The sequence below is a fragment of the Periplaneta americana genome, chromosome 10 (genome assembly GCF_040183065.1).
Source record: "Periplaneta americana isolate PAMFEO1 chromosome 10, P.americana_PAMFEO1_priV1, whole genome shotgun sequence".
NCBI classification, from domain to species: domain Eukaryota; kingdom Metazoa; phylum Arthropoda; class Insecta; order Blattodea; family Blattidae; genus Periplaneta; species Periplaneta americana.
In genome coordinates this window covers 175,886,229-175,909,717 of record NC_091126.1, presented here as the reverse complement: position 1 = coordinate 175,909,717, position 23,489 = coordinate 175,886,229, and the positions used below count along the sequence as shown (strand labels likewise).

Sequence of the window (23,489 nt, the reverse complement as noted above, 5' to 3'; positions counted from 1 at the left end):
TACGGACCCTGATCTGTGGTAAATATGGACTTGATAGTTTTCGAATGGTTGTTTTAATGTCTACAATTACATATTTATTTACATTCTAGTATTCGTATATAATGGAATTGAATATAGCGTTATGTCGCTTCAAAATAAGGTGATATATAACACTGTTTTCTATATCAATTAAAATGAGGTATATATGGGAAAAGAAAACTAGCATCAAAAGATATGCAACACGGTTTGCAATGTCGCATGCAAACTGTCATATTACATTTCTGAAAGGTACGTTGGATATTAAATGTAGTAGAGGAATATATTTCTTTATGTGCTTTACATAAGATGTCTTAAAGTGTCTATTTTAAGTGTTACAGTTGTTTTTAATGTGAAGGAGTTTCGTTTGATAGGAACAAATTGAATTCCGTTTGGCTGTCGTACAGTGGATATGGTGTACTGAATACCCACGATGAGTAATCGAGCCTATGTCAAGATGCATTCTACTGTCCAGAAAATCCATGTCATAATAAGATGGTAAGGAAACCCATAATTTAGTCATATATTTGAGTTTGAATCAGCATCGTTACCAAGGAAAAATTAATATTTTAGTGGGCAGAATGTAATAAAATTGTAGGCCTATTTGTTTTTAATGATAAGCATTTCGTAGCTGTTGTATTTAAACGTAAGCATTTCGTAGCTCTTGTATTTAAACGTTTGGTGATTCTCCATAAAAGCTACACCCAAGAAGACAAAATTTTTTGTTTGCAGTCACAAATATTTCAAACATAAAAATTGTTTGTAGCTTTCCCCTTACTTGTTACCAACATAACACTCTGGAAGTTCAAGACGCAATACTAGCGAAACTGACCATTTCCCTAGTAATTCGTCCTGGACCTCTCGCATGTTATGTTGGTAATTAGTAACATTCCTATGTTATGAAGCATATGACGTTTAACATAGAAACGTATATTAGGGTACTTTGTAATTCGAACAAAGGAAATGCCATGACAATTCATTGTCAAATACTGAGTCGAAAGGTAATTCGGTAGAAAACGTTGGTCAGTAACAATACGGTAATTGATTAGGAGAGATCTATCTTTTACATATATCATTTTTCAACTAACTTTACTGTCTTGTTGTTTAGTCAACTGTCCGAAGACAGGTCTGAATCTCACAAGTGATAGCAAGAAGGCACCACTTATGAGGTAACTAGGCCAGGAAATAATGGGGTAGGGTGGCCAGTTCCTTTCCCCCCTCCATTGCATACATCGCCGACTAGCTACATATTACACTAGTCAGACTTCAGATGCACACAAACAATTGGCACATATAGTCAAGTGAGATGTACTGCCTGATAATAGATGTAACCCACATATCAGCCAGAACCTCAATCAAAGGTAGGCCTATTTACTGTCATACAGGATAATAAAACTGTAATTTTTTATTATGTCTTATCTCCACGTCCTTCCTCATTTTCCTCTCTCTCTTTTCTATCTTTTATCTACTATTTATCTTGCTTGAAATTTTGCTTACTAGCTTTTAATTTTACATTTAATTCAAGTAGGCCTACATAATTATATTTGATTTTAAACTATGTGCAGCCACCAGGATTCGATCCAGCAACTTTTTTATTTGTAGTCAGATACCTTACATCTGAGCTCTGAAGCGATTTGGTAGATTCACTTTAAATTATTTCTGTTAATAGTAATTATTGTTTGTATATATACATTCCAACTTTGCTATGTGGATCAGAAACTTGGACTCTAACAACTAGTCAACTGAAAAGAATAGAAGCAGCTGAGATGAGATTACTAAGACCGCTAGCAGGCTACACTCTCTATGACCATAAATATAATGAAGACATCCGACAAGAACTAAATATCGCAGCCATTACAGAGACAATCTACAAGTATCGGAGCAACTGGCATGAGCATGTTCTACGGATGCCAAATGATAGACTACCCAGGAGATTATTAAATTACAGACTCCTTGGATACCGAGATCGTGGATGCCTGAAGAAGCGATGGAGAGACCAGCTTTTCACCTAGAACAGGCCAAATGGCCTAAACCCTGATAGCTATTGATGATGATTATATATACATCAGTAGATAGGGCCAAGTTATAAAATGTATATTATGGAAATTTGTTTCTTTTCTCCTACAAAATTCTTATATTTAAATGATTAGAATTGTGTAGACGAGACAAGTAGGGCTTACACCACTTAATTTTGTGTTTGTTGGGGGCGCAACTTGCACACTGTTGCTCCACTGGCATGTAATAAAAATAAAAAACAGCATTAAAACCAATTAAATACACAAAGAAGAGAAGTAGTATTTCTCTTGAGGTCAGGTTAGCGGAAAAATAACAAATGTAACAGGTAGGCACCTCCTACCCAATTATCGTCAAGACCAACCTTTTCTACCAAATTACCAGTCGAAAATGCTTAGAATGCTGTGTAATGGAATTGCTAAGAAATGTGATTTGAGACTTATAACACTAGTGCAGACGGTAGAGCAGTTTGGTGTTGGAGAATTTTGTGAGCTTGAAGAAACTGAAAGCTGAGATTTGAGTCTGAAAGCAGAAAAATTTTTATTTTTATTTATTTTATTTTTTGTCTAATATTTTTTGGATTATAATTTGTTTTCTTACACCATAATTAAGGAAGCCAATATCCGAGCATAGAATGGATGTGACAGGTTACCTGGGTTGTCTTCTTCTAAGAAGAAATTAATTACTGAAGAGTATTGTTGAAACGAGTAATTGCAGTCGTAAAAGCTATGGCCAGTTGAGGGCTTTTTCTTAGAGAAAAGACGACAATTTTAGTTCTGTGCATGATATAAATGTAATGATGTTTCTGGAGTTAATTAGTGGGTTTGACCTGTTTCTTGCAGAGCACATTGCCAAGAGCGGCAATAAAGGAAAAGGTTTCGTTTCCTATATTTCCTTTGCCATGTATGAGGAATTCATTAAAATAATGGACGAGAAAGTAATAAAATTTATTGTGCAAGAACTTGTAGTGAAGTACAGTGAATCAGTTTTGCTTTCCGGCAGGGTATGGTTGATGATACAAGTAACATACGGCCTCTTATTGTTAAAAGATAGTGACCTGCTTGGGACTAATGGAATTACAGCCATTTTATTGGAGATTCAGATGAATAAAATTACAATTTAGGCTTTGACGTAAATTTCCACAGTATTGACTGTAGATATTTCGTACTATCATAAAAGAGAAATTCATAAGCACAAAATGAATAATGGTAAATTCAAATACTGTACCTGTGTTTTGATTGCAGAAGCCATTGTATTACATCTATGGCAGACAGCACAAAATCATTCAACCTTCTGGAACCTGAAATCATCATTACTGTGAAGGAAGAGGTAAAGACTTGGTTGGAGTTTGCATTATTTTTTTATTGTCTTATCTTTCTTGCTGATGATTGTTTCTCCAGTTTGATTCATTCTGTATTCTTCAGATAAATTCAGTATTTAAATTGTTTTCTTCATGGTACCGGTAATGAAAATCGAAAATTTAAAAAGATTGAAGGTTTTTAATACTGAATTTGCAAAGTAGTGACATTTCAAGCAAGCAGCAGTGCTTGAAATTTTATTTCTCACGTATATGTAGTAACCAAAGCACAGAGTTCTTTGTTTGAATTAATTACTTTCCACTTTCTAATTGGTATATTATACTATAGTTATCTACAGCATTTCCTACCAAGTTAAATGTGAATCCAGTTTAAGAGCCAAAGTAGGACTGAAAATATGGACTTGAGGAGAAGTAGTACATAATAAAAAATAACATTCCTGTGAATTCGTTGACAGTGTTAAAATAATATATTTTCATGACTAGTGAAATATAAGACTGAAATTTATTCAAAATTGTAATTAAGTCCAACTCTCTCATAATGCTATATTACAGTATATTCATAATAGCTTGAAGACATTAAAAATTTATTTCGAAAATAATGTTCTGTTATACAGATAATGGCAGTTGTTGTTTAGTCATCTGTCCGAAGACAGGTTTGAACCTCATAAATGACATCAGAAGGCATCACTCATGAGGCAAATAATTATTATCAGGTAGTACATCTCACTTGACATTGACAGTTATCATTTCATATTTTAAAATTATAACGATTGCATGAAATGAAATGAAATGAAATGAAGAATTGTCAAAAACTCCAATTAAGTCCAACTCTCTCATAATACAGTATTAAATTATATGTCTAATAGCTTGAAGGTATTAACATTTATTTCCAAATTAATGCTCTGTTACACAGATAGTGACAATTTTTGTTTAGTCATCTGTCCGAAGACAGATTTGAAACTCGTGACACCAGAAGGCATACTTTTGAGGCAACTGATTATCAGGAAGTACATCTCACTTGACAGTGGCAGTTATCACTTCATATTTTAAAATTATAACAATTGCATGAAATGAAATTGTCAACTGAACTTAATTATTTTTCAGTTAATGAACGTTGGGAAGTGAAGTTTATAATACTGAATTAGCGTATCCAAAAATGGCGTCCCCCATTTCTCTATGAATTCGCATAAATGGAGATTGAAATACGAATATAACTGTGCACGAAATTTCCTTTGGAACTACCTGAACTTTTTTCACTGTTCCTTTTCAGATTTTTTACATTTTTGAGCTTCATTGTATATACCCTAGTTCATACGGAGACTGGGACATCCCTGGCAGATTACCATCCCTAGAAATATTTTATGTAGAAACAATTCGTATAAGATCTTTAGGCAGTGTAACTTGTGCCGTTACATTGTCTCCTCTAATTTGAAGAGAAATACCTGTTTGAAGCATTTTACTATACAGAGAAATGTTACCATCACCTTTTGTATTTCTTCTTTTCAATTAAACCTAATGGCTTTAAAAGATGAGCGAACACATTAAACCATTATCTTTGGAGAGTGTTGGAACTTATCATGGACCGTAGAGAGGTTTTCTGTAACCCATTAACAAATAAGTGCAAGTATGGTTTGTCTTTCATGGACAGGGACTGCATATTGTTTCGTTACTCATTTTTTCTATAAGACTGAAGAAGTGATGCACTTACCATATTCATTTAATTCATGAGAAGTAGTTATTTTGTGAGCATGGAATATTCGTTTCATGGAATATTAGTCGCACATTTTTTTCTAATAACATCAAAGATCCTGTAGGCTTATGTAATGGTCATTTCGAATTTTAATTGCCTGTTGCATTCCAGTGATTTTCCGGGATTCTCAGAGACGAATGTCATTCAGTATGTTTTCCATGCAGAAGTGATTCAGCATTAGCTCACTGCTTAATGCATCATAGCATTGTTGGCTGTGAAGGAGTACAATAAAATCATTTTGATGAAATCCTGTTACAGTAAATAATGGAATTCTTACAGTCTGTTTTGGACTAGGAATTCATTATATTGATCGTTTCGATTTAATTTTGTTATTTCATGTATTTAAACAGTTTCTGGGGCCTACTGTAGACATTAACAATATCCACATAATTTTTCAGCCATTTTATTTCTATTTAAAAACAGAAAAAGCAATTAACTTCAATAAACATTATTAAATAACTGAACTTACTTTTTCATACAGTAGATCCAAGTAATTCTTTCTCAGCGTGGACTCGCCAGGAACTTGCCTTTTAGTGTATTTCTGCAAAAATCCGCGAAGTAATGGATTGTCCAATTTCCTCCAAGGTATATTATCTGCTACTAGGGCTTCACAGAGGTTACCACTAAATGTATCATTTCATTTTGTTTTGGATTCAAATTAAGCAAAGGCTGATAATTATTTTTCGTTGCATATTTTATGTGAGATGCAGTCTGCAAATCCTGATCCACTTGGAACTTTTGAGTACAGTTCACCTATTAATTAAAACATTATTATTATTAAACTTTAAAATATGGTTGGTTGGTTGGTTGGTTGGTTTCTAATGCCAGGGGTTTGACAATAAAGTCATTTGACCTCTTGCACTCCAATATTTTTCGAAGATATTATCATGGCCAGCCACTGAAGCACAGATTTTGAGGTGTTCCGAATCCATTTCTTGGTTTGAGTTGCACAATGGGCAGTTAGGGGACTGATATATTCCAATTCTATGCAGGTGTTTGGCCAAACAATCATGGCCTGTTGCCAATTTAAATGCAGCTACAGACGATTTTCGTGGTAAATCGGGAATTAACTGTGGATTATGATGCAGAGAGTTCCATTTTTTCGCTTGAGATTGTGTTATCAAATTTGTTTGTTGAAGTCTAAGTATGTAGATTTAATTCACTCCAAACTTTAAAATATACAACTTTATGTAATATAATGTGTCTTTGTAAATAAAATAATTAAAAGTGTTTGTGGATAAATATTTTTAAAAAGTGCAAAAGCTCACTTTCTTCGAACAAACTTGACAAAATATACGTTTTCCGTCTGATATAAAGTCTTCTCTCCATCAATCCAGCTTTTCAGAAGAGTACTACTTGAACTTTTGTCTTTAGGCATAACAAATATTACAACAAACCACCATGAAACACACGAACTGAATAAATGCATGGAACGTTGGCAGTTAGTTTGAATTTTGCTGTTAAAAAAATATAAACCAATTCATTCTATTGTTGAAAGGGAATAATGTCAGAACACAATAGTTTTAAAGAGGCGAAAAAAAAACGAGTGCACGACGTGCTGCTTAACAATGTAGTCTGTGCTAATGAAGTAGACATTGTCGAGTGAGATGGGAAAGAGAGTATTGTTTTCTCGCAGTTTATACTTTTACAGAATAAAATATTTATTTCTGTATTAAAAATATGCAAATATATGCCCTAAAAGTATAAACATGCCATAACGTTACAGATATGCTCAAATATGCAGATTAAAATTCTGCATACTAATTCCAAACAACGAGAAAGATGTTTATGTTTTGTCTGCATATCATCAAGTTTAAGGAAAGAACATGCAAATATGCAAAATCCGCAGCTTATGATGATTATATCCTTTTCCACATTGAACATAACTCTCTTATGTCATAGTAGTTTTAACTATGTTTAATGTGTTGCAATTTGTTACAGCAAGAAGATGAAATTTCTGAAGAAACATCACAGCAAATCAAGAAAACAGAATCAGCTGCAGATATGAAAGGGACAGAGAAGGGAACTATTAGTGAAGTGAAGGTAGGCAACATTCAAGCAGGGCTGCCGCTCATCCCCGTGCACAGGTACAGGACACAAATCTGTAGTTGGACGCTCATTTTTTAATTTGGAATGAGGTATGAGAACTGGTCATCCTCCTCTCGAATATTAGATGGGCATAGCTCAACAACTCGGAAATTGTGCATTTGCATTGATTTTATACCTTGAAACTATAGAAAAAAAAAAACACAATACCTGACATGAGATTCTTAAAACAGGGAACAGATTGACATGCAAAGTGGGCTGTTAGTTGTTGATGCACTAACGTGGTTTTGTAATTTGTTCTTTAACACGTTTGCTGCCGACTGTATTGTTGCAAAATCTATCCCCAGGAGCCGATTAGTTTTTTGTGTTTATTTATCATGTAATAGTGTCTATGAATAATTTTTAGCTTCATATACAATTTTCGAGTACAGACAATGTTTGAAATCTTGATGACGCATTTACGTGTCACCGGCACCGCGTTAATAATTCCAATATCAGTGCCATTTGACGCGTTTACGTGTCACACTTATTTTTGTTTTTACGCGACCGTATATTGTAATATTGTTAGAGAAAAATAAATTAGGCCTATCTTACTTCATTTGTGGTAGATTCCGAAGCAGGGATCGACATACAATCCAGGTTGACCAAGGCAATCAGGACAGTAGAATGTTGATTCTTTTCTTCTGCCATTCTCGTAACACACTTTGCAGCATTTCCTTCCCCCCCCCCCCCATTAGCGCGTTGTTTTGCAGGCAGGTGTTTCACAGCTAGTGATACCAGTTTGATTGTTGGACTGCTGAGCGTTGCATATGAGAGCAAATATCGTGTTACTGAAAGTCTGAAATCATATAACGAAATCCTACTCCTTGTGGTGTACCGAGGATGCAAATTATATGCGTTCAGTAACATTATTTGGAAGAGATGGATGTCAATTTTTTATAGGCCTACCACCGAACTGTTTTTCTTCACATGGGTAATACGAAAGCATTTGCTGTTGCCGATTGACGCCTGACATGTGGTTATTATACTTTTCAATTGCATGCGGCTTTTGTACTTTTTGCCCTCTTTATTTACTGTTTCAGCAATACTGTCTTCAAATTCAGTCGAAATAAATAAGACGTCGAAATATCCACATTTTGAACTGGAGTGGCAACTGGAGTAGTACTTGAATTATTAGATGTTTCAAAATCAGTTTCACTTTCACTATCACTCTCACTTTCAGTTTCATTTTCACTTTCACTTTGGCTTTCATTTGGGTTGAAATCACTGTCACTGTCCGAATCAGGCATTGAAGTATTTACTAGACGCGCAATTTCGTCATCCTTGCAAGTTTATCTGGCGCACTTTTACGATTTTTTGCATTTGAAGGACCTGGAGGCGTCTCAAAATTATCGTCTAATTTGTCATCCATGATTCCTCTACTTAAATGAGTGGAAGGTAATAACCAAGAATGATAATAAGTAGCAGCACCCTTCCGGTAAGTAATACTACATAACAATACAGGATAACCAAAATACTGAAGGAATAATGTGCGGGAAAGCAAGAAAACAACTATGGCGTGCATACGCGTCATTGGCATATGGTGCTAGATCTGTGTGACGTGTATACACGTCAAGTGGCATTCAACGTGTTAATATCCTCAGCTGCGATTAGTTTGTAAAGTTGCAGTTATAGGATTGTAATCACAGCAATGTTAAGCTCCATGTCCTGCTTATGTGTTTCTTCGGCTATTGCAACATACTCTCAATGATATCCTATTGGTTTAGTTGATTTGATGTGTTCTTTGTGGCTTTACTGTATGAGTGTCTGCATTTCCTGTGGCACTCGTTTTCAAATTGACACACCTGCAGCTGAGTTGCTCTGATTAGTCCTTCCAGTTGAGTATAAACAGGGATAAATCGTAAAACAGCAAACGCCAGTAGGGGAAGTTATTCCCACCCTCGCCGCTTGGCACCTCGCTCGCCTGCTCTCTCTCTCTCTACTATCTGCCCCGCTTCGGTGGATCACTGCCTACCACCTCGCACGTATTTCATATTTTACAACACAATACAACCAAATTAATGTGCATTAGACAACAAGACATATCCAACGACACACATTGCATTTCTGCAATATGTTATGGCAGTTCCCTTGAACATAAAATAGATTTATTTTCCCTTCTACCACTCGCCTCGGTAGCTGAGAGGTCTAAAGCGTGACCAAAAAGCGTGCGTTTCGTTAGGAAGATCGACGGATCATATACTGCCCTCCGCAAAGTCATAAGAAAAAAAAAAAAGAGACAAGAGACAGAGGGAAACAGGACGAAGTTCCTCTTTCGCTTCATAGATGCCGCATTCACTCTTTTTGTTCCACTTTCCTCCACTAGATGTCACCCCACCCTAAACCCCTATTTCCACTCTTTCCCGCTAGAGTGTGTGGTGAGCTTGTAGGGGAAAAGTGGAAAGGGGTCGTGGGCGGAGTTTAGCGTTTGCTGTTTTACGATTTGCCAGTAAACAGCTCCTACGCAACATGATTGAAACTCTGTACTGACATTTGGAATAAATGTTGATTTTTTTTGTCCATTTGAGGTTAATTCAGCATCTTCCATATTAATGCCACTTCCAGATTTTTCTGGATTGTTTCCATCATGCCTTTGTTTAAAGTGAATTAAATTTATTTGAGTCATTTGTATAATGTTACAAATATAGGACTTTTGCATAACTATTTCAGAAAAATAACATCCTTTTTGGCATGCACTCCACATGCACACGTGTCATCAGGAATAAATGTTTGATGTCATATACCATTGCATCATTAGGCCTACATATTTAACCAAATTTGGCCACATATTTATATACATATTTCTCAGTTTGATATTATATAAAATCTGAATTCCAGTAATGACTGAATTAGTGTGTCCCCTCTCAGTATTGTAAGCCAGGGCCGGGCATGAGAGCGGCTCCATTTAGTCCGCCAGAGCTGCTCTCGCTCCACAAGGCACTTCAATTCCAAGCCGGAGCAGAACGCTCACGCAGTGGCGGACTCGCATTACAGCTACCTTCCCTGCATTAATATAACAAGAGCCACGGTTGTTCTAGTCATTCAGTCTGTCAGTATATAATAGTTTATAAGGATATTACATCAATCCATTGTACAGTACAGACTTTATAACACTCTTATTAATTTAATGAAATAAACTTCGCTCTATGCACACACAAATCATTAGGCTTATTTACATAACCCATACGCACATACTGCAATCTCGTCACCACGGTTCTATGAGACAGGCGTATGACTTCCACTTCCCCTACTTGCTGTGGACAGAGTTCATCTGCCAATATAATTAAACATCGCTTGATGAATTCGCCTTTGTTGAATGTTTTCAATTCCTTTGCAATTTTGTGGCAAATTTTGTAGCTAATTCTCATAGCCGATTCACTAAGTGCATTATTGTCATCCTGTTAATACATAATATATAATATAATATATGATATGATATATGACACATGACATGACATGATATGATATGATATGATATGATATGATATGATATGATATGATATGATATGACATGATATGACCATAAATTAATACAACTTAAAGAAAATGTTTCTCAAATACATTATATTAGAGTATCTATTCGATATTTATATTGCATTATAAGTTATTGTAGTACATTTAGTAATATATAGTTTTAAATTATACAGATATTATGATATATCATAATACTTGTATCATTTAAAGTTATACATTACTAAATGTATAATAACTTATAATGCAATGTAAATATCGAATAGATACTCTAATATAATATACCTGAGAAACATTTTCTTTAAGTTGTATTAATTTATGGCGTTCATTACCAACATATTTGTCATATTCAGTAGCATGTTGTAAAGAATAATGTCGTTGGATATTGAACTTCTTAATAATTAAACACTTTGCTAATCCACTGCTCTCTACCAAAAAGAACTCCTCCTGCCAAGATACATTATAAGCATTGGGAATAGCGGGACGCTCTAGTGTATGAGCGGAAGCTCCGTCTTCATAGTTCGCCATCATACTGCAGAATCACCACTGCACCGACACTGAATGACGTACAGTATGCATACGTCACAACGCTCGCAAGACCAGCTCTTTAAAGCACACAGCGCTCATTTCTCAGAATCACGTAATGTGCCCAGCCCTGTTGTAAGCAATTAGTCTCTGAACATTTCCTAATTTTAAACTGTTTTACAAATGCTAAGATTGCCTTACTGAAATATTTCATCAGTTCCTGTTTGCGTATCTGCCTCAGTTGTCCATATTTTGTCACTCTTTACCTTAATTATCCTCCTTCCCACTAAATTTAACACAATTATAATATACAGGGTGTAAACAATATAAATTGCCAAAACATACTGGTCGTAGAACTTAAATAACTGAAGAAAAACGTCAAATAATGTTTTTATGTAACTGTCGTTTTCCCAGAAAAAATGTGTTCTGTGAACCTAAATTTAAAAAAAAGTGAGAATAGTCAGTATTTACTTTGCCTGATATGTATGCTGAAACAGTCTTTTGTTACTCTGTTGTATATTGGTATGTGTTGGGCACAAGGTCGCCCAAATGACCTTCACGTCCAGTCAAAATATAAAGAAATAATAATTAGGCTACTATCAGTCTTAGATAAGCATAGTATTTTACAAATTAAAAGTAAGATTATAAAAAAAAAAAATAAAGTTTACTAGACATTTTGTTAAGTAGACCAGCATGTACTGTCTATACATTTACACTTGTTTATCAAATGATACACCATCTGTTCTTCCCCATTACGGGAACATATTGGACTGTCTGTAATCTTAGATCTATAATAGTAATAATAAAAATAATAATATACTGGGTGTTCATTTCAAAGTGTGTCATGACGTCACTGTTGTGAGTCAGCGATTTGAAGCGAGTTTCAGCTTTTATGTCAGAGAAGTTGCCTATTAATCAAGGTGTTCAATCTGAATTTGAGAACGTGTACGGTATAACTTGAACGTTGTAGCAACAGATGGCGGTCTGTACGATCTGTGTGCTACCATAACCTCTTTCGAACTGTGTTTTGCGCGGGCAAGTCGTACGCAGGGTATTTGTTATCATCAGTTGCGTACGGCAACATTCCCCAACACAAATCAAATGCTCTGTGTCCATGTTGACCGTCGAAGTTAATTCAACAAATACGTAAGTAATCGTCTTAACCCTCTCCCCATATCCCGACAGTAAGAAAAAAACTCACCTCAGTAAGTGTTTCCAAACAGTTCACATTCCTGCCACTACCGGCGTTACCATACGTATCAGTAAGTACTCTTCAGAATGAACACCGACTTGCTAGGCAACTTCTCTGACACATAGGTAATATGCCTCTGCGGAAGTGTAGGAAGATTGAATTCTCTAGGCTCAACGACTAGCCACATGACGGCATACAGCGAGCCATGTCACATTTCGAAATGAACACGCAGTATTTTTAATCTACCATGACCGGTTAACACTGTTCTGAGTTTTGAAGTCATTTTTTATTTTTTGGCGAAGTTTGTCACACTAGAAAAGAATGATTTTGACATTTTCTGTGCTGTTCACACTTACGATTTTACTTGTAAATTTATTCGATTGCCTGTACTTTTTTGTTCAGATGTTTACTACTTTATTTTACAAGTTGAATTTTTATCACTTAACGAAATACGAAATACAATAATGCAGTAAAATTAAGTTATAGAAGTACAAAGATCACTCTGAAAGTTTTAGCAGTAATGTTAATTCTCACAACTTTGCGATTACTTTCAATTGCAAGTCGTATGTTTTGAGGCTATAAACTCTCTCTCAGACAATTAAGAGAGAACCAATTTCATAGAGTGTGGCGAAAATGTAGTCATAGGCGCACTTGCTAACAGGCGAGATAGAGCTCTCATAGCATTATTTTCGGGTCATCATGTACTATAATTAAGGGAGTTACCTGTCGAGAAGTGCCACGATTCTTTTGGTGACACTGCACCGTCCCAACCCACCATCAGAAGTTGGGTTTACGAGTTTCAAAGAGGTCGGGCATCACTTGAAAATGAACCATGCGCAAGCTGCATCCACACAGCCATAATTCCTGAAACAATTGAAGCTGATCATGGAGGATCCTTACACCACATATACTGAGATTCAGAGAACCATGTTCAAGTCAGCACGCATTGAGTTTTTTGGGTGCCACATTCCTTAACAGATGAGCAGAAGGCAGCTCACATGAATGGCGTCGTTTTATGCATTACAAATTGTGGATATATCGCTGTGACCTGCAAACAAAATGGTATTTAATGTAGTGCTTTAGTGACTACAGTTTACCAACAAAAGTACAATGGAACAAAACTGCAGGAAAGAAGATGATGGCATCTTTCTTCACGAAAACAGTTCTGTTGACGACTGTAACATTAGATACACAAAAAACTATGATTGCAGATTGGTATGAGAGTCAGTCTTCCACATGCCATTGCAGAATGGAAAGAAAATTATACAGGTCATCTGCAGCTGCACTGTGACAAAGTGCCTGTGAATTTCCTGGTCAATCAAAGAGTCAGAGTGCTTTTGCATATCCCTTATCCTCCAGTTCTGTCCCTGTGTGACTTTCCTTGTCCCCAAAAGAAAAGAAAAGCTTCGTGGAATCAAGTTTCCAGCCCATGAAGAAGCCGTTGGGGCTTTTATAGAAGCTATAAACGACCTTCCTGAAGGAGAAGCATTCAAAGTGGTTTCAACAAATGCAGAAATGTATATCTGAATGAATACTGTGAAAAATTGTAAAAGTTTCAAGCCAATAAAAAATTGTTTGTAGTGTGTGTTAAAAACTTTTGATTGTCTTTCATATGTGTTCTTCATCCCGCAGAGTGGATTTTGGCATGTTGCTTGCTTTCCTGCCTGCATACATTTCCAAACAAACTTAGTTCACAGCAAAAATAAGCCTTAAGTTAAAATTTCTTCCAACAGATGTTTAGAGAGTAAGGTGATATATACTTCTGGAAATAAAATTATGATTGAACCTAATGTTTCAGTGGATGAACTTGAAGCATAGTTGACACCTAAAATTGATCTGTTTTGTTTAATTGCCATTTTATTCCTTTCAGACGTCCCTGCAAAATAACAACTAATTCAGTATAATTGAAGAGCTTTCTTCCAAAACAAGTTAAGTCCATTTTCAGTCATTTGATAGGAAGGATAAAAAATTGGGGATGCTGTTTCAATTTATGCTGGATGTTTCCCGATGGTTTCTTATTGTTGTACACAAATATATGTTTTCTGCACAGGTAAAATAATAAATCCTCAGTTTAAATCCACGTTTTAAATAGGATCATTTCTAAAGAAATAAATTAATACAAATCCTGTGTGATGCTTTTATTGATCAAAATCCCAGAAACAGTACAAGACATGTTTGTGTTTGTAAATTTATATCTTATATTTGAATCGGTCCATACAGAAAGGGCTTCAGTCACAAATTTTAAAAAACGAGATATAGATGGAAATCATATCTTTATGGGTGGCTCCATCGGCCTGTGCAGAAAGGTATTCAGTCCAATGTTTGGAAAGATAGAAACTGAAGCATCAGGCTCAGAGTTCTATGCAGAAAGGAATAGAGTAGGCATTTACAGAATGTTTTCTTTAGTGTTCTCAAAACTAGGTCTAATGGACTAAAGCCCTTTCTGTATGGAGCGATTCATTTATACAAAATTCTCACACACATGCAACAAGATGCTACCTACTGCCCTAGGGTCAACGGCGAACATCTGACAATAACGGCGAAACTTCTAGCAGTACACGGAACCATGTAAATGTGAGTCTTTGACTCACCTCAAATGCACTTGCTGTCTCCTGCATATCTTCTGGCCGATAATCCTTATCGCCAGTGTCTATTTCACTTACAACCTCCAATTTTTCGCTATTAAAACTTCTGTTGTTCTCTATGTCTTGGCTGGCAGTGGCCATCTTCATACTCAGCTATTTTCTGCAAAAATGCGGGAAGGACTTAAAGTGTTTCGATGGAAATCGGGCTATGGACTGAACTTATTTTGCATGAATTCGGCTTATTTCTGTCTCGATATTTAGTTTATGGAAGTGATTTTCGAGGGAAAACATACAGCAGATCTCTGACGATCGCAAAGAATACTAGGAATACAGTAAAACCTCTTTTTTTTTTTTTTTTGGTGGACTTAACTCTTTTTGGAAGAAAGTTCTTCAATTTATTGGACCATTATGTAATTTCTTTTGAGATCCAAAATAGTATTTGAGCTGGAATATAAACATTAAAATAAAAAATAATCTTTAAGCAAGTGAAAGTTTTACCATAATTATTTGTAAACATTAATCAGTCAATCAACTTCATGTATCCAGCAGGATGCTGATAACATAAAGTCCACTGTAGCCTTAAGCTAGGATTTCTTTTAGCAAATTAGGGTACTTTGGTAGGTGTTCATTGTAGATGCCTTCTGCTAGTAGGCAGAGTTGAGGTGCTGGTAGTTTGTGTTGCAGAGCTGAGTCTTGTGTGGTTGATACCAATGACTTTATTTGCTTCCTTTAAGATTTACAAATGTGCACCATAAAAGAATGTGTTCCAGATCTTCATGATTATTAACCATAGACAAATAGGATTCTCAGAAAAGTGAAATGGTTTTAGATATTACTGTATGAAAATGTGACCTGCTCAGGTTCCTGTTAAAAGTGTTTGAATGTGTCTTGGGAAATTTTTGTGCATTTTCATGTCATTTAGTTTATTTTGTAAAATTTTGCATTTGTCAGAAGAGACTCACTTGTTAATCTTTATGTCTGTAAAATGACAGTCAGTTGAATCAAAGACACTGGATAAAGATACCATTTGCAAATGTCTTATTTGCAAATGCGTTGCCTGTTTCGCAATGCTATCAATTCTCTCGTTTCCTGGTATAACACAGAGGGCTATGTATCCATTGAATTTATTTTTTTTCTTTCGGATGTTCTTGAGTTTATTGAGTTGTTTTTGTGTAGGATTAGTTCTATGCATTCATAAAGTTGATGTACAGTATAATTCATTTCTAGAGTGGCTTGAATTTTGGTGGGGTGACTAAAGAGACTTAAAAAGATGCTCTGTACTTCTATGATAATAGAATAGTACATTATGAAACGAGCCTATAATGGCAGTAATTAAGACGCGAGTATGTTTGTAATTTTCATACGAGCATCTTAATTACCATTATAGGCAAGTTTCATACGACTTTTTATGCTCGACCATATTTCTAACTTGAAATTATTCATAAGTTTTCATGTTATGGTTATGTAGTGACGAACGGAACTGACCTGAATTGTGAGATGTGTGCAGACGCGGAAGTATTGATTTTTTCCGAGGCACGAATATCATTGACCTTGATATAACCTAGAGAACATTAGTCTTGATGTAACCTGGAAATTGATTTAGAATTGAAAAACGAGATGACAAATTGAATTTATTTGAATATTATTTACAATTAACGCTAATTATTATAGTAACAGAACATAACCTTCTGCGACAGTATTGGATTTCCAGCCTCCGTGACTTTTCGCTAATTGTCTTTCGATTGCATATCCGAGAATAATCGATACTGGCGGGTTTATAATGGTACAAAGGTGATTTTTCATTAGCTGAACAACTGAATTATAATGAATAGGTGTACTTTAATGAGGTGCATTAAAGGGCTACTACCAGGTGTATAATTATTAAATTTTGGCATGGTCGAGCATAAAATATTTTTTTGCATTTGTGCAATGTCTTGTGGGCTTCAGGATTTGTATAGTAAAAAATGTTGCTTTGTGACTTCTTTTTCAGTTTGTCTTGTCTATATTTTATACTATTTAAATTTGTTTTCAACACTATTTGAACATAGTGTGTCTTGGTTTTGATGAGAAGTGTGACAAACACTTGGGGCTGCTGAAAATGTGTGAAGAACACTTAGAAGAAGATCATATTTCGGTATCATTTCCAGATGCATGTTACATCGATCACTTTACTCCTAAATCAGGAAAATCTCAAGATATTTCTAATGAGATTCAGACTATTATTGAATGTATAAAATCGACGGAGACTTGTCTTTACTCCTTTCTCAGTCACCACCCCTACAGTGCTTCATGACCTTGTCAACCCTTCCTGACTCACCACCCCTACAATGCTCTTAACTCGTTCATGCAGCATACACTGAGGAGTGCAAGGTACTGCACAAAGACAGAGCATATTGCAGTCTTCCCCTGTGATGACATCTCCATCTCCGAAAAGAAATTACCTTCTTCCTACATCTCCTAAAGGCAAGGAAACCTTTTTGCCGTAACTGTACTCCATATCTCTTCACCAACTATTAACCCCCAGCACCGGACTCATGTACAGGCCATTCACAATAACTGATTAATAAGACTTTAACTATCATTAGAATTTATTTCAACAACGATTTTAAGATATGTTGCTTCTTTAACTTAAAATAATTTTAAGTATGAAACAAAGGGTGCAAGTAGGCAAAAATGCTGATCCACTCTATAAATACACAATTTCTTTTACAATTACTGTCTTGGAATGGATATTGTTCCTCCACTTAAAAACCAACAGTATTCTCGCATGATAACAAAATCTTAGTATTCGTGACATTTCTATATAAAGAGAAAACGATGATAGCATTTGATTAACCTTCTCTGTAATCCTGCAAACTTGATATCAACACATGTGTAGCCTCTATAAAAAAGTATGTACTTTATTATATTATTGATACTAAAAATCATGTAATTATTGTTTTAACCTACTCCAAGAAAGAACTGAATTTGCTGTGACTTTTGGGTTTGTAATTCATCTATCAGGTCAACAGTATCATTCTAAAACATTCTTTGTCTTCATTTGTGAAAACCCAGGTTTACAGAAGTTCAGATGTCTTTAGTTTTATTTCATTATATTTAATAAAATATAAAATTTAAAAAAACTTAAAACTTATACAATTGCTAATATTATTAAAGAAAGTAATATATCTTATGCAACCATATGGTACCTGTTTCAGTGCTGGTTTTGTGCCTTTCTCGGCATTTGGTGATGCTGTATAATCAAATATCAGATTTTATTTCCATTTTGTAATTTAAGACTTTCACGTTGCAATCAGGAATTAAACCAAAACAATTAAATATGATGAAGAATTTTGACTATCATACTCAGAATCTTCAAAAATGTAGATGTTATTTTCTTGAAGTTAAAGTTATGTTCTTTGATTTACGTTTCGTTCTGAAAGTCAGACTATCCTAATATGAGCTAGTGTGAATAATACCATCTGCATTTCTAATAATTTGTTAAGCGTTTTTTCTAAACAACTTATATTGAGCACAGCACCCTGTCCAATATGTTTACTTCACAACACATTCTCTTCTGTGTTTATTCCATCTCTTTAGATGTTTTCGTAAAATCTTCATAGATACTGTATCTTGTTATTTCAGACTCGATAAATTCTTTTACAAGTTTGTATAATCTAAATGGAACCATGTGTTTTTCTCTATTATATTGCTTACAAAAACTGTAGACGTTTATGAAAGAAATTGTTACTGCTTCTTTAGATAATTTATGTTCAATATTATGGTTAAAATACAAAGTGAGTCGAACCTAAGGGGCCGGCCCTCCTGATGCCTCTTGGCAGGCAGATCACCAGCTCTCATGAATAATATTCTTGCAAATCCACAGTGCTACAGTGTGACAAGTGATCTTTCACGTAACTAGTGAATTATTTAAGGAAATGAAAAGAGTTTAACCTGAATTTAAGAGCATTTACTGAAAATGTCCACTTCCTGCCTGAATACAGGCCAGAGCTTATCGTCTCATCATGACCCGAACATGCTCCCAAATTCCTGGCATTGTTCTTATTATTGACAGCCTTGCAGAATCCGCTGATGGAAAATTCCTTTATTATCCACAGAAGTCGAATACATCAATGACTGTAAGTTGCCCTACAGGAAGAAGTGCAGTAGGTTGAGATCTGTTGAGCTGGAGGCCAACATGTTCTGATTTTGATGAGATGATGAGCTCTAGCCTGTATTCAGGCAGGAAGTAGATATTTTGAGTAGTTCATCTAAGGAAATGTAAACAGAATGCATCATAATATCAGCAAACAAACGTACTGGAGTGCACTATGATCATACTTGCAAGCCCTAAAACAAAGCATTTCCTGATGCTTGTTGATATAACCATTTTTTCTTCTATACATATGAGGAATCCATACCTGAAGTTCTGCCCACTTTTTTCGTTACACTCTGTAGATAGATATAGATATAGTTGCGATGGTTTTCAATTTTTTTAATCCTGTTTCTGCTAGCAGCTAAACTGAGGAGTCACAGAGCAAAATGTCATATATCTGTCGGAAACGTTAATGTTATGGATGGCACAAACAAAGAATAGAAAATAATCAGTGTGGTACAAAACCTAATTTTTTGCTTGTTAAACAAAGGTTCAAAAGTGCGATGCAAGACAGATTGTCACATCTCTGCAGTCCCTTGTGGACCAAACTGTCACATATACCGCTCATCCAATGAGAGCGCTTTGTTCGACAACATGGCTGCTCCAACCCTGCTAATGCAAGGTACTTTCCTAGAACAAATCGCAATGGTGGAAGAAATGGATGTTTTGGTATCGTCCGTGCATTGTGTAAAAGAAAGAAGAAGGGGGAGTTAGAGAAATAGTATGCTTGACATTGCAATTTTATTTGTACACTTACACCAAAAGCAAGTGATGGACTATTGTTTCGATTTTGTACTAATTTTGGAATGTGGTACCATGCACTCATAATAAAAATTATCAATATGCAACAGAATGCCAAAATACAAACAATATCTGTTACTATTATTTTTATTCTGTATAACCTGAATAAAAAACATTTTTGTATGATCACTATGTATAGGTACAGAATTAAAAAATGAGCTGAGTCTTGGTAGCAGTCCTCCTCTATGTAGGCAACAAGCTTCGCAAGTAGCATACATTTGGGCGTTCTTGTTTACTGCACATTCGCAGTGCATTGTATCTTGAACTTTGTAAAATTAGGTTGCCCAATTTTGTTTCTGTGTCTGTACGTGATGCAGGTACACTCTGATAGCAACATCCTCCTCACAACAGACGCAATCTCCGTGGGAGCTGAAACGGAACTCCTCTGTATCTTCGGCATCACTGCTTTCCTTCAGAATGTCAATATACCACTTCAATATCTTTGAGCCAGTTTTCCTCAAAACTCTTCTGCAGTAACATTGAAGCATCTTTCTTTTTTATTTTCTTTAACCCATGATTTTAAATCAGTAACGCAGTGTTTCATTATGAAATATTAGAATATGGAAAATGGAACTATTATTGATGAAGATCTGCTGATTGTATAGGAGTCACTTCTTTCTTCCTGCAAAATGAGTGTATGGGCACGTCAAAAGGAAACTTAGAGAAGTGAGCAGTTACTGACTCGAAGAGATGTCTGAAAGGTTTAGCGAATTGGAGTGGATTGAATATTACTTGAGAAATCTAATTAACTGTCTGTTAGATGTTAAGGCAACTCAAAATGGCACATATTCATAGCTATTACCCAAAATGTCACAAGTCCATCATATTTTTCCCTCTCAAGCTAAAACTGTGATTTTTCCCTCTCAAGCTAAAACTGTGATGGTTTTATTTCTTTCCTTTGCCCCAATTTACTTCCTGAGACCATCCCTACTGATAGCACCAGTTGCCAAGAGACTGGAGCACCTCATGTAACGAGAATAAAAAATACGTTCTACTGAAAATTGTGACCCTTTGTATATGTGACTTTTGCACTGTGACTCCACAGCTAATCTTTTGACCACACTCACTCAGTGAGTCTCTGTGAGAACTCGTAAGCATTTATGTCACACTTGCAACAAAATCACACCAGATGTTCCTACTCAGTGATTGTTGTGCAGTATAACACTTCATTTTGTCAATTATATTGAGATATTGTATTTTTGTGTAGAATATTTAAAGTATTATTTAGACTTGCACATAAGCTGACATACAATTCTTGGAAGGCCTTTTCGGAACATAATGTTGTAGTAGATGGGTTAGAGTGAATGTGTTATAAATGTAACATATTTGGAGTTTTAATGTCAAGCCAAACATTCAGCTTAGAGTGAGGGTAGGCTGATGTTGTGATGTACTTGCAGCACCTACAGTGAAGCACTGGATTTGTCATTCGGAAGAAGAGGTAGTCATGTTGAGCCTGCCAACAAGTTTGCATGTCAGGTGTGCGGGAAGTGTTTCAGCAGACGCAGCACTCTGGAGATCCACAGTGTGGTGCACTCGGGACTTAGGCCTTTCCAGTGTGGGGAATGCGGTAAAGCCTTCAAGACCAAGTCATATTTCAACCAGCATCGTGTTCTGCACATGGGCGAGGTACACGAATGTCCAGCATGCGGTAAAAAGTTCAAGCACAAGTACGACTTAGCGCGCCACGGGAAACTCCATGTGGGTGCAGGCTATCGCTGTAATACCTGTGCCAAGCAGTTCTGCTCCTCCCAGCAGCTTCAGGACCACACGCGTACGCACACGGGCGAAAAACCATACCAGTGCCGCGAGTGTTTGCGCGCCTTCAAACAACGTGCACACCTCGCGCGTCATGTGCGCCAGCACACAGGGGAGCGCCCCCACGAGTGCAGCGTGTGCCACAAAGCTTTTGTCAGCAAGCACGACCTTACAGTGCACATTAGGGTGCATACAGGGGAAAAGCCCTACAAGTGTGACACGTGCCAGCTCTGCTTCAAAGACAACCGTGCCCTCAAGAAACACACACTTATCCACTCTGGAGTCAAGCATCATGTGTGCACAGTATGCAAGAAGGCGTTCTCTAGGCGAGCCGATCTGCAGAACCACAATCGCACACACACAGGCGAGAAGCCTCATATCTGTACCATGTGCAGTCGAGCATTCACCGTCAAGGGGCAGCTGCTTAAACACATAAAGCGCATCCACAACAAATTGCCCAAGCAGTAAGTTTTCCAAGCAGTTGAATATTAGTACATTCATAGCAAGCTTACCAAACAACAGAATATCAGTCAGTACATTCACAACAGACTGTCCCAGCAATAAATATTGTATCTACAACAAGCTTTCCAAGAAGCAGAATACGTCAAACTGCTGAAGCAGTTAAGAACAATATACTATCTAAGAAATAGAATATCGGTGCGTCTACAAAAACCTTTCCAAGCATAGAATATCAGTTCATCCACAACGAGCTGCTCAAGTACTTAAATACCACAGCATTCACGAGCTCCTTACTAATAAAATATCAGATTGTCAACAACAAACTGTAAGCAGTAAAATATCAGTGCATGCAGAATAACTTTACCTAGAAGTGCATTCACAACTAACTGCAGAGGGTGTAGTTGTACAAAATAGTAACAATCATGTGAAAGATTTGTAATAATTATATCATGTATTACAAGACTGTACTCTACCTTGTGGCAGACCAGCAAAGTTTGTACATTTTATTATGTTCCCTGCAGAAAATGATATAAAATGTGTAACATGAATGTAAACATTTGTAACAATATGCAGAAATACGAAACTGTTATTTTAAAAATATATTGTAAATACTGATTCTGAGTGCTGTGAGTGATGTTTGACCATAATTATTTTTTGTGAAGCATTCTTGTTTGTTCATAACACATTTGTATAATGTTGAATTTGCGTAAGTGTAAAATTCGATATTTTGGTTTGGTTCTGAGAAAATAATTCAGAATTAAATAACAATTCATTCAGTAGCTTCTGCAGCTGAGGGGAGAAATAGGCTAGTTGAGAAAAGTGAACGTGATGAATATGTTGATAGTGTTTCTGACCTGAACCCAAGCAAGTGCGATCTTCGGATAACTAATTTGTGTCGTACTGCTTTAATAAAGTTAAACTAATTTCATGTCAAATACAAACACTCTGTATCTCTTGTATTAGAGATGCGTAAAACTCTAGAAAAAAACATCTTCATAATCATTTTGTGGGGGATAACATCACAACTGAAGTAATGGTGTTGTTGTGGAGATAATGTTTATTTTTACAATGTACCTTTATATACTGTTTCTAGTCATATATTTTGCTATAAAGAACGTAAGATTGAAGGGAGAGGTAATAGTTATTTCCTTCTGTAGTGTATTATTAATTTAATTCTTAATTCTTAGTGAGAAGAACTAGGGAAACACAGTCACTAAAAGTTGGTAAAACAAACTTAGTGTATGTTTTGTTCAAATGGCAACTACTCTCTGTTTTTGCTGTTACATATTTAAGAATGCATTAATATCTTTACCTAGATAGTGCCTATACTTGGTCGGTGTTGCTCATTGCCTCTTTGTCTACAGAACTCTGGGTTGTGATCACCA

General features: G+C 35.9%; 1 protein-coding gene across 3 annotated transcripts; it reads left to right on the top strand.

Moving 5' to 3' along the window:
* On the top strand, positions 1 to 22,704 carry LOC138708182 (zinc finger protein OZF-like). 3 transcript variants are annotated; one of them, XM_069838457.1, is made up of 6 exons: positions 1 to 267; positions 390 to 513; positions 3,273 to 3,357; positions 3,961 to 4,059; positions 7,038 to 7,183; positions 21,288 to 22,704. In XM_069838457.1, the coding sequence occupies exons 4-6, from the start codon at positions 4,015 to 4,017 to the stop codon at positions 22,111 to 22,113; spliced, it is 1,017 nt and encodes a 338-aa protein (XP_069694558.1). In that variant the 5' UTR covers positions 1 to 267; positions 390 to 513; positions 3,273 to 3,357; positions 3,961 to 4,014; the 3' UTR covers positions 22,114 to 22,704. The 3 variants fall into 3 exon arrangements, with proteins under 3 accessions (XP_069694558.1, XP_069694557.1, XP_069694559.1); XM_069838456.1 differs by lacking the exon at positions 3,961 to 4,059; XM_069838458.1 differs by lacking the exons at positions 3,273 to 3,357; positions 3,961 to 4,059.
* Positions 22,705 to 23,489: the final 785 nt, after the last annotated feature.

Coding starts and splice junctions, on each gene's coding strand:
- LOC138708182 (XM_069838456.1), top strand. CDS start 3,292: ATGGCAGACAGCACAAAATCATTCAACCTTCTGGAACCTGAAATCATC. Junction 3,358..7,037: donor TCATTACTGTGAAGGAAGAG/GTAAAGACTTGG, acceptor AATTTGTTACAG/CAAGAAGATGAAATTTCTGA. Junction 7,184..21,287: donor CCGCTCATCCCCGTGCACAG/GTACAGGACACA, acceptor ATGTACTTGCAG/CACCTACAGTGAAGCACTGG.